Here is a 17,541-nt window from a genome sequence, read left to right as displayed (position 1 = left end):
AAAGATATGAAATCAACAAGCTCAAAATTATTTCTCCTTTGATAAGAAAACATAGCTTTTAGTTTTAGAAGGCTTTCTCATTAAACTCACACGTTTCTCTCTCCCTTGCTGTGTGCACGTGTATGCAAAGACATATGTATGTATTTTACATTCATATTTTAAGTGCTGTGCAAAACGATGGTATTTTGGCTTTATCCATAAACAAAAACTGAACAAATAGTAACTTTAATAGAAAGTCTAAAATCTGACCCTTAAACATGTCAACCGGAAAGCACCCTGACTTTCTGAGCTGTGCCGACAGGACTCAGACAGCACAGTCTCTCCAAAACAGGCCAGAGGACGTGCTCACAAGGGATCACCTACTTCCCTGCTGTTTTCTGACAGTCAAACCTCTTCCCCTAACATGAAGCGAAGCTGGGAACACTGAATGAATGACAAGGAACAGGTAAGTGGCTGCCACCCTCTGTGTAAATGGGGTGCAGGGCACCCCCGGCGAGGCCCACAGTTGGTATCAACTATCCACTGCTCTGGCCCCCAGTCTCGGCCACCTCAGCCACCTCTGGCAGGGTCTGAGTGTGACCAGCTGTTCCAGGAGTTGTCTAATGAGGTCTCCGTGTGAGGACAGTAAGGCCTCCAGACTCCCAAGGCCCAAGGACAACAAGGCTTACCATAATGTATTCAAGCTCACATTTTAATAGAAACACAAACTAGAAACATGCTTTTCAAAATTACTTTCTTAAAGGAAAGAAGAAAGGAAAGCTTATCTCTGGTTAGCAACCAAAAAGATGCAATCTGGGTTTACTAGAGGAGAAAAAGAAAGAGAAGTAGAACGGTGCTTTAAAACCTCCTGCCAAGGAGAATCAGGAACAAGTAAAGGCACCTGGCTGTTTCCGCTTTGGAAGCAACATGGCCAAGGTGCTGGCCCAAAAAAAGCCTCCGAGGTGGACAAACCAGCCTAGGGGAGCCGCCCAGTCCCGGGCCAACGGCGCATGCGTGCGTGAGGCCTTCACCTCCATCACTCCCAAGCAGCTTGCCATTCCAAACTGAAAGAGGGATGCATTTCCAGTCAATGTGAATCATGCCTCCCTGTCATCTCTTTAAAACCAAACTGTTGTTTAGTTGCTCAGCTGTGTCCGACTCTTTGTGACCCTATGGACTGTAGCCCACCAGCTCCTCTGTCCATGGGATTCTCCAGGTAAGAACACTGGAATGGGTTGCCATTTCCTTCTCCAGGGGATCTTCCCAACCAAGGGGTTGAACCTGCATCTCCTGCACTGGCACTTACCACCGAGCCTCCCGGGAAGCCCTAAAAACCAAATTAGTAGCAGTCAAACCGGGAACAATGCCGATGATGTTTCTCTGTGGTCATTAGATATATTCAGACCTGAATGGAAACTCAGGAAGTTCATCACCCCACAATTCACAGGAAGCAGGGCCAGGAACCCTAGTTCGGCCCGGAGTGATGTCTGAATCACTACGCACCATCAGGAAATCTAAATCAGAGGAGGTAAAACCAGAACTTCTTATAAGACAGCAATCATTTCATCCGTGTGGTTTATTCCTATAGAGAAATCTAAAATACACATACCCCAAAACACTATGATTTTCAATGAATTACGAAAAGGGAATCTACCAACAGTAAAACCAACACTTGGGCCACTTTTTCTGAGCATTACTTTGTTAAACTTGTAGTCCATAACTATTCAGATATTGTACCAAACTTAAGTTTGTGAAAACTTGTAAAATATTCCCAGAACCATTATAGTTTAGCGTCTTATTTAAACAAAGTTAGCTAATATAAGAAACATCACCATGGAACAGCTAAGCCCATGGGCCACAACTATAAGCCTGTGCCTGAGAGCCTGGGAACCGCAACTACTGAAGCTCACCTGCGCTCTGCAACAAGCGAAGCCACTGCAGTGAGAAGCCCATGCAGCAAGGAAGAATCAGTACAGCCAAAAATTGAATTAATAATTTAAAAAGAGATCAAAAGAAATACAGTAAATTTCATTCGGATCCCTAACTCTGTACTTCACATGTTCCAAAATCACTGTGGTCAGCCCAGAAACAGGCCTCCTTTTTAACAGACTTAATTCTGCGATTCGGGTTGCATGGTGTCTCTTTATACACAGTGTCATCGCAGAGTATGCACTCTCCACGGGACTGCCCCCTTATACAAGGAGAATTGAATGAAGATAACTTAAAAAATACACTCACATTAAGAAAAGCCTTCAGAAATGTTTATCCTAAGGTTTTATGAAAAATAAAGGTAGGAAAAAAAGCAGGTGTATCTCCTCCCAGGAACAACTGTAAGTAGAGGGAAAGCCCTCAACATCCTAGATTATTCACTACATCCGAATATGCCACGTTGTTAGATTAAGCACACCAATATTTCTAAGGAGAACTAGAACGTAAAGTTCACAGCGCACAAATGTTTTCTTTGGAGAGGCAGACCAGGAAAGAGGCCGGAGTTCCTACCCCACCAACTCTGGTATGCCAGGTGCTTTCCTCTCTGTTTCTCGTTCACTATTTCTTACCACCAAGACAATCTTCTTTCCAAACTCAGCACATGCAAAAACTATCATTTTTTGTTAAAAACCTAAGCAAATTTTATAAGACTTTTAAAAATTCCATCACACGACTATTAAAATACCTCTTGCTCTCCATCAAAGAAGAAAACTAAAGAGGATTGACAAACTTCAAGGCTACCTTTAAACAAATCTCTTCATGTGGCTCTGAACAATATATATGGCCCTTCAGTGTTCATAAAGCAGAAATCCTGGCTGAGAAGTAATGAAGTAGAATGTAAAACAAACTTACTATCATTCATTTGTATGGCTCTGACAGAAGATCCATTAGAGAGGGGGAAAAAAAATTCTGAGCTACTGAACTGCACTTCAGAAAGGTAGAAGCACAAGAGAGAAAAAAAATGAGAGCTAATTTTTCCCCGTGATCTTTAAAAACACATCCGTTTTCTAGCGATCTACAGCCACAGAAACCAAGGCTCTACCAACAGCTCCTCAAGTGACAATTTACCTAATCACCGTGGCAATCACAGAAAAGATTCCATGTTTACTGATTGCCACTAATCAAAAATCACTTTTCAAATGCAGATAATTGACAAGTTTACATGAAATGAAGAGAAGTGACATGCCACGTTCTCCAGGCTGCAGAAGCGAATCCTTTATTCATGCCGAGCACTCAAGGCTGCACTTGACTCCAACAGTCCCCGGACAATCACCCATCAGCCAAAAACTGACACATCAAAGACAAATCAAAGACCAACACTGAGACACCTGCAGCAGACACTTGACAGAAACTGGCTCTGTGACCAGTGGCTCTCCTTGATGGAACTCAGCACCACATGAAGAAACAGCTATGATACTACAAATATTTTAAAAGACTGACTAACCAGTTTAGATTTCAATTTTACTACAACTATTTCTAACCAAAACTTAAAGTTCAAAATTCTATAGAGAGGAACGCTATATAGAGGATCATTTATCACTTAATACTTTTATAGCACATACCATGTGCCAGGTACTGGTTCAAGTACTTAATAACTTAAACTCATCTGCCATGGAATTTTGTGAGATGGGTGTTCTCTGTACCATTTCAGAAATGAAACAGCGCTGAGTCCTGATCAAAGCCTGCCTGAGGTCACAGGCTGCCGAGGGGTGGAGGGGAAGCCAGGACCACGCCCACCACACCACACCACGCCACAGTCCACGTGCACTTGCGCTGTTGGCTGAGGTGAGTCTCATGTTATTTTATGTCAGAAGCACCGGGAGAGCTGCCTCCTCAACCCGAGACTCAGAAGCTCAGGATCTCCAGGAGGCAAGACTGAGGATCTGCATACTACTTTCAGTATTTTTGAAGTTTAGAATACACACATCTAATTAACATAGGAGAGGAAACAAGCACACTTCACACATGCACTCTGGGAGTGAGGGTCTTGACAACACAGACTCATGGGGAGAAAATAAGAAAAGATCTTATCACTGCTCTTCTTAAAAGGGTATCGCCACCCTAAAGCACTTGGTATTCAAAAAAGATATGAAAATGTAAAGGATCAGATACAAATCAGACAGGAAATATATAGAGAGATACTGATGGACGGATGGATGGATGGACAGACAGACTGGTTGGCATACATGTAGGGATTAAGCCTGTCTGCATAAATAGAAATTGAGAGGTCACAAGAGGCCATGAGATAAATATGCCAAAAAATCTTAATGACAGTAAACTTAAAAAAAAAAAAAGAAAGAAGAAAAGCCAAATCTTATGTTGAGCTATGTGTGAAGAGTACTGGTGAAACTTCGCAGGACATGGAATTTCCTTTCCTGACAGCTATAGCATTTGTCTGTGCTTATTGTACAAGTGTGACCACAGATGAGTGCAGACTTTCGCCTCTCTCCTTAACCAGAACCACCACCAAGCCTTTCCACAACCGAGTTGTACTTCTAGAAATGAGATGTAACTGTGCACTTTTCTCCTTTGAGAAGCTTTAAAAAGCTCTTGCAAAAAAAGAGACTCACACAAACCACTGAATTCTTGGAAGGATTAAGACATGACAACAATCTCACAGTAACCCTTACTAGAGAAATAAAAATGTAGGGAACACTTTTTAACTTGTTTTATGAGCCCAGAATGTGTGAAGCTGTAAACTCATCTCTCAAATCATAGACATGAATCAATATCCCACAAAATGCTAACACACACACACACACACACACACACACACACACACACACACGGATAATTCAACATTAGGCTCATTCCAGTAATGCCAGGTTAGTGTAACAGTCAAAAATCAGTCTGTGTCATTCACCATGTAACAGAAGGAGAAAAAATATAAAACAAAGAAACAAACATTACCACCTCAAGAAATGGAGGAAAAGCAGTTGATAAAATCCAATACCCACTAGAAACAAGGAATAGAAGGAAACTCCTCCAACCTAACAAAGGTTATCTATACATTAAAATTTTTTAATTCTTAAAATATAAATTAAAAATTCACCTAAAAATTAAATTATAGCCAATATCATATTTAATGGTGAAATATTACAAGTCTTCCCCTGAAGACTGGGAATGAAACAAGGATGCCCAGCATCACCACTTATGTTGAATCACACTAGAGGTCCTGGGTAGTGCAATAAAGTAAAAAAGACCAAAGGCATTAAGATCAGAAAATGAATACATAAAACTGTCACTACTCACAGATGACATGAATGAAAGGGGCAAAATCCGAAAGAACAAACAGACAAGACTTCAGAGTAAATGAATTTTAGTGACACTGTCAGTCAATATTCAAAAATCAACTCTTTATATATATACAAGCAAGCAACAGGAAAATGATGTTTACAAGTCACCAGGCAGGGAGGGCCACCTGTTTCTTGCTCAAAGTGAATCCCTACTCTACAAAGCCTATTTCCTATTTTTAATTTTTATTTTAAAAATTTTATTTATCTTATTTTGGCTGTACCAGATCTTAGCTGCAGCATGTGGGATCTTCCATCTTCGTTGGGGTATGTGGGATCTTCCATCTTCGTTGGGGTATGTGGGATGTTTAGTTGCAACATGTGAGATCTAGTTCCCTGACCAGGAATCGAACTAGGCCCACTTATATAGATTCTCATTTGGGTCTGTGATGCCCTGATTAGAACTACTGACCTGGGTAATACTTCCCAAGTGTGTTGCATATCACAGGTGATATAAAAGATGGTTTATTAGAGGTCCATGAAAAAGCTTGTTATCGTCGTGGCTGTATTCACTTTGATGTATATTTGAAAAAAGGACATCAAACCCGGAATGCACTGATTGATGATGGAAGGAAGCTGCTTAACATGGACCCTGTGCTTTCTTTCACCTGTGCTACTCAAACTTGTTTTCTCAAACCTCAGAAACTCTACTCGACACAGTAACCTGCGAAATTCCCCACAACCATAGTCTTGAGAATGACTGACTAAACCAAGACACAGACATAGATGGATTACACCTGGGTCTAGTATTTGCATCTTATTTTGTTCTCCTCTTGGGAAGCCGTGGTAACAGCAGATAGAAGTAAACGGCCAAGAGCCACAGAAGAAAGGCAATGACGAGGAGCGTGTGAGTGAAGAGGAGGCTTTAACTATCCGCCGGAGGTGTCCTCACCCACTGCTGAGCTCTTGGGGCACAGACAGCTCTGTCAAACCGATTAGATGCTTCAGTTCTATGGGGTACATCCGGATACATACACACACATATAAATGGAAATGCTAAGAAACACTATGTGCTCAATTTTGGGGGAAAAGTAGCTAAAGAAACTACCGTACCAAGCAGCTCTCCACAGCCTATTAAACTCCATGCCCTCTGTGCTTCCTTCACTGAACAGCTCAAGTTCACAGACTTTACGATGGAGGCAACAACGCTCCATTCACTATCATCAAGACACACAGAGAAACACAGACAGACAGAACACATTGAAAACAGAACCCTGAGAACCGGAGACTGTCAGAACACCTTTCTTACAGGGCTTCAGGTTAAAAATGCTTTTGTAAGTAAATTATCATGAAATACTACTAAATACAGGGCATAAATATTTCCCAACAATCATCACTTTAATCTGGTTCTTTGACAGGTGTAACTTTGATTTTAAAAGAGTTCTAAGGGTTCTCTGCAATAGAGTAACCCCTCCTGCTTTTTCTAAATTTAGTGTTTCTTTGAAACATTCAGAAGAAAACTTAAATGATATGACACTCGGACTTAACAAATGTCAGCATCTTGCCACACTGTCTCTTCCCCTGCCACCCGGGGGCTGACTGGTTGGGAAGCAATCAGACAACCAGGAATGGAGATGCAAAGGCTTCATGAAGAAAAGAGGCTTTGAGAACTTGGTACATGCCCTGTATTTTCTAGAAAATGAGCACAGCCATGGAGCGCAAACATAACATTAAATCGAGATATGAATTAAAATAAATGCAATTACGATGTTAGGTCCACCCTTTTAGCAATGTGGATCAGAAACCACCCTTTGTAGCAGTACTTAAGCTAGGAGATAGAACCCATTATTGAAAACGTACTTGACATGAGCTTTGGAATCTGGGCTTGTCCTCGCAGAAGTGGCCGGTACATGTTCCCCTGGAAAGTTGGGGGTGGTGGTGCAGCATTGCTGTAGACGCCAGTTCCGGAGGAGCCTCTCGGCATAACATGGCTGTGAAAGGACCCCCACAGCCAAAACACAAGTTAGACACAGACATACCCATCACTATTATAATAAACAAATGCAAATGCCAGCAGTCATCTCGTCACTACTAGATCTGACCAAGACGAGAAGTTGAAAGATTTATGATGAACAAAGTTCAAAACATTACGTGATAATGGAGACAACAAATGTTCATTTGTTACACCAAAGCCTCCTGATAATCATGTAAATATTTAATACTTTATGCAAAAAAATCATTTCAGTCTATTTCTCTTTTTCTGCATTATACTTAGTTTTGCCCTTGAAGACCTATGCTGTTGCTATCACTATACAGTTGACCCTTGAACAACACAGGTCCACTTACACGTGGAGTGTTTTCAACAGTAAATACAGGAGTCCTACACAATCCACAGCTGCAGATTTTCAGTGGGTGAGTGTCCCTAATCCCACAGGTGTTCAGGGTTCACCTGTATATACTACTGCTCTATATTTTACTATTTTCAGTTTATTGCATCAAACATTTCTCTATACCTTTCACAGTCTTCCTAAGTGTAATGTGTATTAAGTATTACAGAATACTTACATGTTAGTGTCTCATACATTACTAAACCTGTCCACTCATTTAGTACTAGTTAGTACTAGTTGTATAGCCAGCAATGCCTAGAGACATGGGTGTGTAACTAGGCTCCTCTAAAATATTTTCTCAGGATAAATTCTAAGAAGTAGGAATCTGGATCAAAAGTTCAGAGGATCCTAAGAACTTAACACTCTACTTAGAGATACTTCTTCATTGCTTTCCAAAGTGGCTGAAATAATGCAAAAAAGAAATCTAGAGAGTATTTTAGACTTGAATTTTTTTAACTATTAAATGAAGACTTTCAAGCAACCTGCTGAATACCTCACATTTACACATCAGTTTAGAAACTATCCCAAGCAGTTAATCCCCACAACTTCACGAGGCTGATGTGATTACAACCTCCATTTCACACACAGGAAACGGAGGCAGAGAGAGGTTCTATAACTTTAATAAGAATATCCAGTGGTAGACAAAGTGTCTGATCCAGACACTCAGGACTCAAAGCCCATGATGCCACTGTCCCTTACTAGTCACTGCATAAAGTACATGCTACTGATGGTAACCTACTGCCTAAAGCCCACTTTGAATCTTAAAGCTTTCCTATGAATTGGAAATATCTATGAGTTACCAACATCAATTCACAGATAACTCATTAATACATGCCCTAGCACTTTGCTCTTTTTATCTCAGCTTTATGTGTTTCTGCTTCAAAGCTTCCTCTTTTACAGCCAAGAAAAAAGAAAATTTGAAGCTAATGAAAGCAAAGAATAAAAAACAGAAATTCACAGCAGAAGAGATACAAAAGGCCAGCAGACACTTTGAGAGGCTTGACCTCACTAACACGGCAGGAGATACACTCAGGCATCACGGAGGTCTCAACACATGGGCACGAGCCCAGGAGCTGGCGGCTCCTCACAGAGGGACTGTAACACCCAGAGGTTAACTCAGTCACAACTCTCTTGAGGGTAAAGAGCATGTTTCATGCTTTTGAAATAATGGTCAGAGACAGCAAAATCTCTTGAGAGAAAATAATGGAATTCTCAGGCAACACAAAGCAATAGATAAACCAAAGGCACAGAATTGAATTTAAAAAATGAAGAAAAGTAGAAAAGCATCAAAGTCATTAAAATAGCTGCAGAACAGTTGTATTTAATGATCTCGAATATCTGTGGTATAAGTGCTGACAATGTTCCATGGAAGATTCTGAACAATCAAAATACATAGACAGAAAAACCTACCACTCACCCCAAAGCCCTAAAGGCTGCGGGATCCAGGTGGACAGGCCGCCGGTCCCGGTTAAAGCCGAGCTGGGGCTTCCACTGCCGTCCGTTGCTGGATTTCTCCCAGTCGCTAGGTTTCAGGACTGGTGCAGGTTTTCTAACCATTTGAAAATACAATATTTAGTTACAGGGATGGATTTCACTTACACAAAATAAACTTGAAGAGTTTATATTTTCTAACTTGTACAGTTGTTACCTTGCTCCCGGAAGCATGACAGCTTTAAAAATGTAATCTTCAGCAAACTGTGGGTCCTTAAAATTGATACTAGAAGAGAACAAGAAACAATTTAATGATTTCACTAGATTAGCCTGCTTCACTACTACCATGTAAATTCAGGTACTTTTTTTTTTGACATTTTAGTCAGCATTTTACTGATGTCCTTTCCTTCTACATTTCCAAGAAAAAGCCAGACTTATGTAGCTTTACTAATGTCCCTTTTTCTAGAAATAAAAGGATGTTGCTTAAATATGACAGTTTTAAATTTTTGGACATTATTCTGCCCATCTAGACCTGGAGAATTCATAACTAACATTCCCCAAATCACAACTTTAAGGAGGTGACGTATGTGTAATTACGGCTGATTTGCATTTTTCTACAGCAGACACCAGCACAAGATTGTAGAGCAATTTTCCTCCAATTAAAGAATACATTTTTTAAAAAGATAGGAAAAAATCACAACTTTTAATATATATGAAATAAAGTATTCAGGTTATAGAAGATTTTAATATCAAAGTATAATTTACATGATTAAAAAGTTCTGATTTCTACACAAAGTAATCTACTTAGACAGTATAAGAAGCTGACAATGTATAATTTCTAAGTAACATCAAGTGATTTTATCTTCTCACATTGCAAATGAAATGTTAATGGCCTAAAAACTACACAATCTGCCACAGATGACAATAAGGAAGAGTAGCACATATCAGCAAGTTATCACATGTAACAAGTTCATATTTCCCTTGTTTGTGATCCCCAAACCAGCAGCATTTTCATCTCATCCGCTCTGTTCTTATGTATTTGGAAAGCAGGTGTTATCCATCCACCACATGAGCACTGTTCACCACACCAGCTGAAAGAGCCCAACTTGGCATTGCATTTGGAGCAGTAAAAGCTGCCCATCCATCACTCCCAACAAAGTGGATTCCATCCACTGTACAGGTTCAATGAAGTAAGATATACACTGAGCCTGACTCCCTGTGGAAAGCATGGGGGACGGCATCATCCTCTTGTGGGCAAAAGCTATAGGACCACTTCATTCATTATGATCCAAAATGCTAGATAGTCTAAATAAAGATCTCCTGCACTTTCTACATTTGTAGAGACCCCCATCTTTCAATCCTTGTGAAACGGCAGATCGGTCCACAGCAAAGAGTTCTTGAGGTAAGTTCTGCAATTCTGGATACCTCTCTGTAACCTTTTGTAAATGATATTGTTTATAAACTGCACTGGAGGTATCTACTTCACAGCCCATTGCCTGGTATAATTTCAGTTGCCACTCAAACCCCTCATTCATCTTGGCCTCTGGCTTGACAGTCTTAAGGTTTTCATAGGCTTTTTCAAAGGTGAGCTGGTCAGTCTTCACCCTAAAAGCGGCTATTACAGTCACACTTCGACTGGCCCCTGCATGGCAGTGCGCCAGCACCGCGCGGCCCTCGGCGCGAGCCTGGACAGTGAAGGCCACACAGTGGTCCAGGTGACTGAGCAGGTCGGTCTCGGGTTTGTCCAGTGCTGGCACGAAGAGACTCCGTAGACCCTCAACCCCAGCCCCCGTTTTGAAGTTAGGCTCCTCTGAGTCCACTGTCAGCACTGCCGTGACGCCCACCTCCCTCAGGTGGTCTGGCTCTGCGACGGCCGAAGTTCCACCCAAGAACAGCCCCGGATGCACTTCCAGCATATACGTGGCAGAGCGGGCCTGGCTCTGGCTGCTGATCTGGAGCTCGCAGCCATGGCTCCCCAAATTCAGATACTTGTGACCTTTGTTTTATTTTTAAGGTTTTTTTATTTTTCTTTTTTTGGCTGTTCTGCGTGGCTTGCAGATCTCCGTTCCCCAGCCAGGGACTGAACCCAAGCCATAGCAGTGAAAGCCTGGAATCCTAACCACTACACCACCAGGGAACTAGATACTGTGGCTCTTTAAACAGAATGACTACAATTCAGAAGTCTTCTCCCAAAATTATCTGAGTCAGCAGATTCTGCCAAACTGCCAAATGGCTGTACATCTTTCTCACCAAACTGCCACTAATCCCCAGGGTGGCCCTCGTGTAACTTTATGTGCAAAGCCATGCTCCACCTAATTGTAGGTGATCACAGAGAAAGAACAACAGACACAGCCCAACTCTTGAGAAACTCCAGTAAGATACCAAACACTGGTACAAGAGGTTTGCAACAACAAAAGTAAAAACCACCTTTCCTTTTGTTCGGGCCATGGCAAAGACCCTCCCTCGAACATCTTCAAGATCAGCGCTTGTTGCAAGAAACAGTAGAAACATTTGCAAAATCAAAAATAATGAACAGATAATCCACAGGGGAAAAAACACAAACCCTCCCTGTTGGAAGTCCCATATCCTGCTTGACTAATGTGTTTCTGTGAGAATGTAAAGAGTCACAACTTGAAACAATGTGACGGCTGTATATTCAGACTCAGACTTTTAATAAGTTGGGCCAAACCGCCTTTTTGACTGTGTGTGGGTGGGTGTGTGGGTGTGGGTGGGTGTGTGGGTGTGTCTGTGTGTATGTGTCTCATCCAAAGCACACAAGTCTTCCTTCTGACAAAGCAATGTCTCTTCTAGGACTCTGGATATGCACCTAGTTTACATCTAAGGATGCTCATAACATCAGGATTCATAATGCTGAAAAACTGTAAAACCTAAGTGTATGGGCAAATAGTGGACTGGTTAAAGAAACTATGGTTCTTTCTAAAAATGGTATCCTCGGAGACTTCCCTGGAGGTCCAGTGGTTAAGAATCTGTCTGCCAATGCTGGGGAAGTGGGTTCCATCCCTGGTCCAGGAAGACCCCACATGCCGGAGGCAACCGAGCCTGTGCATCACAATTGCTGAGCCCACACGCCCTAAAGCCTGTGATCTGCAGTAAGAGAAGCCACCTCAATGAGATAGATACCTGTGCAGCAAAACCAGAGAGCAGTCACTGCTCAGCACAACTAGAGAAAGCCCAAGTGCAGCAAGGAAGACCCAGCGCAGCCAAAAATAAATTTTCAGTTTTTTAAAAAATAATAAATAAATAGAAATTATATCCTCAATTGGCATTTCTTAAAATGTAGTAACAAAATACTTAATGACAAGGGGGAAATACAGGCAACAGGCTAGAGACACGTTCACCAGAAGGTTATGACACACGTTCACCAGAAGGTTATTTGCACACGCAACCATTTCCAACCATTTCCTTTCCTTCTCTGTGCTTTTTTATAATCTCCAAAGATCCTCTGAAGATTACAGATTACAGTTGCAATCAGTGAAAAAGGGTTTTATTGAACTGATTGATATTTTAGATAGCTAACTTTTTTTCTCTTCAAATAATGCCACTTAAAATAATTAGGGCCCATCTGTTACAGAGAAATTTTTGTTAAGTGTATATTTTAAGTACATAAAAATGGTTCCATTTATAATAAAGATGCTATAAGCTCAAGACCAGATGAACAGCACTTCATTGACTCAATCTGTTCCTCTTATAAACTCACTCTTCACCATGACTGTTTTTATCTCAGATGTTTTCTACTCCAGGTGGCTTAGGGCAGGGCCAGGCACAATAGGCAATGTGAAAGGTTTAAGAGGGTGAGAGACAAGGTGGTAGGCAGGTATGTGGATTTGTTGGGGCTTTCTAGACACAAAGTAAACAGGGAAAATTGGTAATAAAGCAAGGCCTGCAACTAAAGTATCTCAGAGCAGTTCTCTTAGTGTCTGCAGGCCTTTTGAGCAGTTTACCAAACAAAATTTTCAGCATGCCTACTGTATACATGGTCTCATGGTGGGCACAGAGGCACAAACAGTGCCCAACCATGGTGCCTGCCTCCTCTTCTAATAGGGGAGATAGACTGGAAAAGTTTAACAGTTTAGTAAGGAAGAAAGTGGAAAAGGCCACAACAGGCACAAGAAAGATGTTGATCAAAGCCTGTCACTTGCCTTCCACACAGGACCTTGTGAGTGTGGGCTAAATGCACGCATATGTGTGGCAGGGGGTCTTCACGGAGGGACCAACCTGGAGAGCAAGGAGGAGGCGTCCCTGCAGAGCTGTGGGGACCCATATACACAGCACAGCTCCACCAAACTATGGCAGGAACCAAAGGTCTCCAAGGGGGGCAGTGGTTAAGAAAGATGAGAAGATTCAGTGGGAAGGTAGGTGGGATTTGGGGGAAAAAAAAAAAATCAGCTGGGAGAGCACTACAGTAATCCAGGAGAAGAGAATACAAACAGGCTCACTGGGAAAAGCCAGATATGAAAAATAATTGGAAAGAAAGACGGTTCCAGAGCAGTGGTATCAATACACGGAGTCACGTACCATGAGAAGTTGAAGTTCCTAAGTCTGGGCAACGGGGGAACAAGAGGTGAGGGAAAGATGGAGAGATGGTCAAGGAGGTGTGCGTGGGTGCAGGACACAGCAGCCAGTGTGGGCAGAGAGCCTAGGTGACACGGAGGGTGGCACTTGCCCCTCCAGATGGGAAGAAAACTGAGAAACAGAGGTGTTATATATTTACAGTTACCAAAGAGCTACTGTAAAAATACCAGGCCTGAGCAAGCTACAATGGTAGAAGAAGAGAGGACTAGAGAAATTCAGGGAGATGGCTCAGCTCTACTCACAGTTAAACTACTACTATGTGGGAAGATTTATGGAATCAGAATTGAAAAAAAATTCCTAGGTCACAGTTGACTGTATTCTCTAAGAGTCCTTCCATGAATTTAAGACACTTCAGTAACTTCTATAATATATTTCCTCAACAACACAGGTAAGAACTAACGCGATGGGGACAGGAGGTGAGGGAAAGTTCACTAAAGTGGACTCAAGGAGACAGTTTCTCAAATACGGACTCCAACACCAGATGCATGCAAACAGAGAAGCAGGGGAAATGCCAGGAGTCAACATAGACAGGAGTAACTGGCAGGGGGGACTGGAGGTTGCAAGTTCAGATGTTTTGTTTATAAAGCAAGAACAACCCTGGGATACAGAAGAAGCCCTGAAACAAACATCCAAAAAGCTAAAGTAAACTGCATCAGTCTCAGCATGACCCCTCAGAGAAAAGACTGAAAATGACCTCGTAAGAAAAGAGTTACTTTTGGTCTTTCAGGCATCTCCAGGAAATCAACTCAATTTTATTATGAAGTTATATTCAACATATACCTGAATATACAGCTGGATTTGAGATTTCTTTTATGAATTTAACAATCTTGTGAAAACAATGGATACCAAATAACACCAAAGGAAATTTCAGGCTCAGAAATCACCATCATAACCAGGATTTGCCAACTCTGGAACTCTTCCTTGGGCAAGTCTCTGTCCTAATTAGAAAGTTAAGTAGAACTTACTATTTCTAGGGGGCTGCGAAGGAAGACCCTTGAAAACAACACTGAGAAACTAAGGAGCACAGCAAACATGTGCCAATCCGGAGAGGACTGGTGGCAGTAACTGGCCTGAAGGTCTGCTGCAACAGGGACCCAGGGGTTAAACACAGAGTCCACGCTGGCTCTGCCAGAATCAGACTGTTTGTGGTGGACACAGGAACCTAGCTTATGATTCTGAATCCCACCTTTAACAAAAGAGCCAAAAGACAAAGAGCCAGAATAGATTATACGCCAAGATAAACAAAAACTGTGGGTAAAGATAAAGGGTAAAGCAACTATATGCCAGTACAAATTAATTTAAAAAATGATCCACTGGAAATTTAAGAACGGGAGTGGTGAGAGATGAAGGCAATTAATCTAGCAAGATTTTTCAAATTCACAAAGGATTTCTATAAGTGAAAGCCTTCCTGGAATGGCAGCTGCTATCTAAATCCATTAAAGATGGGAAAATAAACATGCTTATACTTCACAATAAGAAATCTAAGTAAAATCCAAAATAGTCCCCAAGAGTGAGAGAAATAACATGTGGGCAAATAGTATTCAGGAACAGCTTTTTACAAAATCCTTGAGTTACTTGAACATTTGCCCTGTTCTCATCTAAAAAGGGAGGGAAACAACAACATAAACCTTGCCGCCAAGATTAGGGATTCATACAGTAGTTACACAGATGCAGAGTAAGTTTGCTGATTTTTATTCTAAAGAGCCATATTATGTTTTACATACTTGGCAGAAAATGCTGTCACCATTGAGAAAATGAAGTATGAGTTTTCCACGTAGCAGAAATTAGCCCTTTAAAAGTTTGTAGTTGTTGATTTAAAAAAATATTCCACAAATTCATTCTATCTCATCTTAACCAAAATAAAGTATATTAAGAGCTCTGTTTTTGAACTCTACAGGGCCACAAATATAAATACAATTTATATTATGTTACAATACCCTGAAGCCATGTGGGCCTCCAGGGTACAGAGATCTGTTTGAACCTACACAGCACACAACTCCTGGAAACTCCTACTTTCTACCTCCCACCTCTCTAATCCAGGAAGAATTAGAGGTTGTTAGGGGAAACCAGAAAGCAGAGAAGTAAGCTTGTTAAGTCAGTAACCTTAACAATATACATAATTTAAAGTCAAGAGGCTCTACTGGGAGGTCTGCAACACAGGGACTCTCCAAATATCAAAGACTTGCTGGAATAATAGTTACTATTTCCCTGTGAATCACAGGTCTATTCTTAAACTTATTTGCAAGTTCAGAGCTGTACTCTGGGCAAATGTCAGGAATTTGGGGAAACTTACCTGATCACAGCGTTGTGTGTCAGATCCTTTAACACTGGAATAGGGGAACATACTACTCTAAAAAGAAACAAAAGAACCATCAGTTTGTAAGTTGTAACCTTTGGGAAAAGTGGAAACAAAGTGTTGCTATGTTTCTTAGGCTTTGAGAGAGAGAAATCACTAAACCAATAAAAAATAATATAATCATAGGTAACTTTTTAAAAGGGCCCTGTTTGTAATTTCACTAATAGAAAACAATTATGAACAAGGGGCTTATATCAGAATTTGTAAAGAATTCTGGTATAACAATTCTTTATATTCTATAAACCAAAAAGGGGGCAGTGGGGGAACAGATAACTGAATAGAAAAACAGAACAGGTATTTCATAAATAAGGAACGCCAAACAGTTGAGAGACAGGTACACAACAAGGTACACAACATCCTGACACTTTAATAAGATTATGAAAGTAATTTTGACCTTGTGGATCGCCTCAAGAGCTGGGCTCTGACCCCAAGTCCAAGGGTTTTATGTTGTTTTGTTTTCTCACTACTTTCTTATTATTTCTAGAAAATGAAACATTTAGGAAACAAAGTAGAAATGCTAACTAAACATCCTCTCACCCCCTCAATTATATACAATGATGCTTACTGATCTGGAAGAACAGCTTCCTCATCCAAAGAAAACTTCCCTTGGATCCCATGACATAGCTCAGGTGGTACATCCACTGACTGGGGGGGAAAAAAAAACAACCCAGTCCTGATTATACAGGTGAAAGAATGGAAAGCAGGAACTCAAACATGTTTGTTCACCAGTGGTCACAGGACTACCATTCTTAACACCCCAAAGGTAGAAACCACGCAAGTTCCCATCAAGAGATGAGTGGACTGATGAAATGCAGTGTATACACAAATGAAGTATTATTCAGCCATAAAAAAAAAAAGAAACACTGACATAAGATGGCTAAACCTTGAAAATTCTGCTAAGTGAAGTGAGCCAGACATGGAAGGACAAATACTGTATGATGTGACCTACGGGAGGTATCAAAATTAGGCGACTCCATAAAATCAGCAAGTAGCAGAGAGGTTCTGAGAAGCTGGGGGAAGGGAAGGATGTAGAGGAGTGTTTAATGCTGTCTGGCGGGTACAGAGTTTCTGATCAAGAAGATGCACAACTTTGTAAATGGTCTTAATGCCACAAAATTACACACTTAAAAATGCTCTGAATGGTAAATTAGGTTTATATTTGGCCAACATTGTAAAAATAATCAAATGAATACACTGTCAAGAAACACATCATGATGGAAAAGAAACCATACCTCTGTGGAACCTGTCTTGTACAGCTCTAAAATGAAGTCGTGCAGTGGGTGATGTTTCCCAACAAATAAGACGTCACCTCCAAGACTGTTTCTTCTGGCTGGGGGGGAACGTAGGACAAGATCAAACTTATATCCACAAGAGCAATTTTTATTATGAAACCAAAATTAGGAGATTCATCTAAATTTTTAAAGCTTTATTATAGGGACTTCCCTGGTGGACCAGTGGTTAAGAATCCAACTGCCAGTGCAGGGTGCGGGTTGGATCCCTGGTCGGGGAACTAAGCCTGAGCACCACAACTAGAGGGCCCAAGCGCTAGAGCAAAAGATCCTGCATAATGCAA

At 41.2% G+C, this 17,541-nt stretch overlaps 1 protein-coding gene and 1 pseudogene across 2 annotated transcripts in view; both read right to left on the bottom strand.

Annotated features, from left to right (window-relative positions):
- Window positions 1-17,541, bottom strand: part of XRN2 (5'-3' exoribonuclease 2) — a 66,604-nt gene that overhangs the window by 8,036 nt on the left and 41,027 nt on the right. For both annotated transcript variants that reach the window (XM_068986740.1, XM_068986741.1), the window contains exons 22-27: window positions 17,201-17,298; window positions 16,534-16,613; window positions 15,906-15,962; window positions 9,237-9,305; window positions 9,006-9,137; window positions 7,062-7,192 (exon numbers count right to left, since the gene is read on the bottom strand). In XM_068986740.1, coding sequence (XP_068842841.1) covers window positions 7,062-7,192; window positions 9,006-9,137; window positions 9,237-9,305; window positions 15,906-15,962; window positions 16,534-16,613; window positions 17,201-17,298 — 567 coding nt within the window. The remainder of the gene's footprint in view (window positions 1-7,061; window positions 7,193-9,005; window positions 9,138-9,236; window positions 9,306-15,905; window positions 15,963-16,533; window positions 16,614-17,200; window positions 17,299-17,541) is intronic.
- Window positions 9,990-12,747, bottom strand: LOC138091594 (dual specificity protein phosphatase 12 pseudogene; annotated as a pseudogene).

The sequence above is a fragment of the Capricornis sumatraensis genome, chromosome 15 (genome assembly GCF_032405125.1).
Source record: "Capricornis sumatraensis isolate serow.1 chromosome 15, serow.2, whole genome shotgun sequence".
NCBI lineage: Eukaryota > Metazoa > Chordata > Mammalia > Artiodactyla > Bovidae > Capricornis > Capricornis sumatraensis.
The sequence above is the reverse complement of the archived record's forward strand: the minus strand, read 5'-3'. Positions and strand labels throughout refer to the sequence as shown.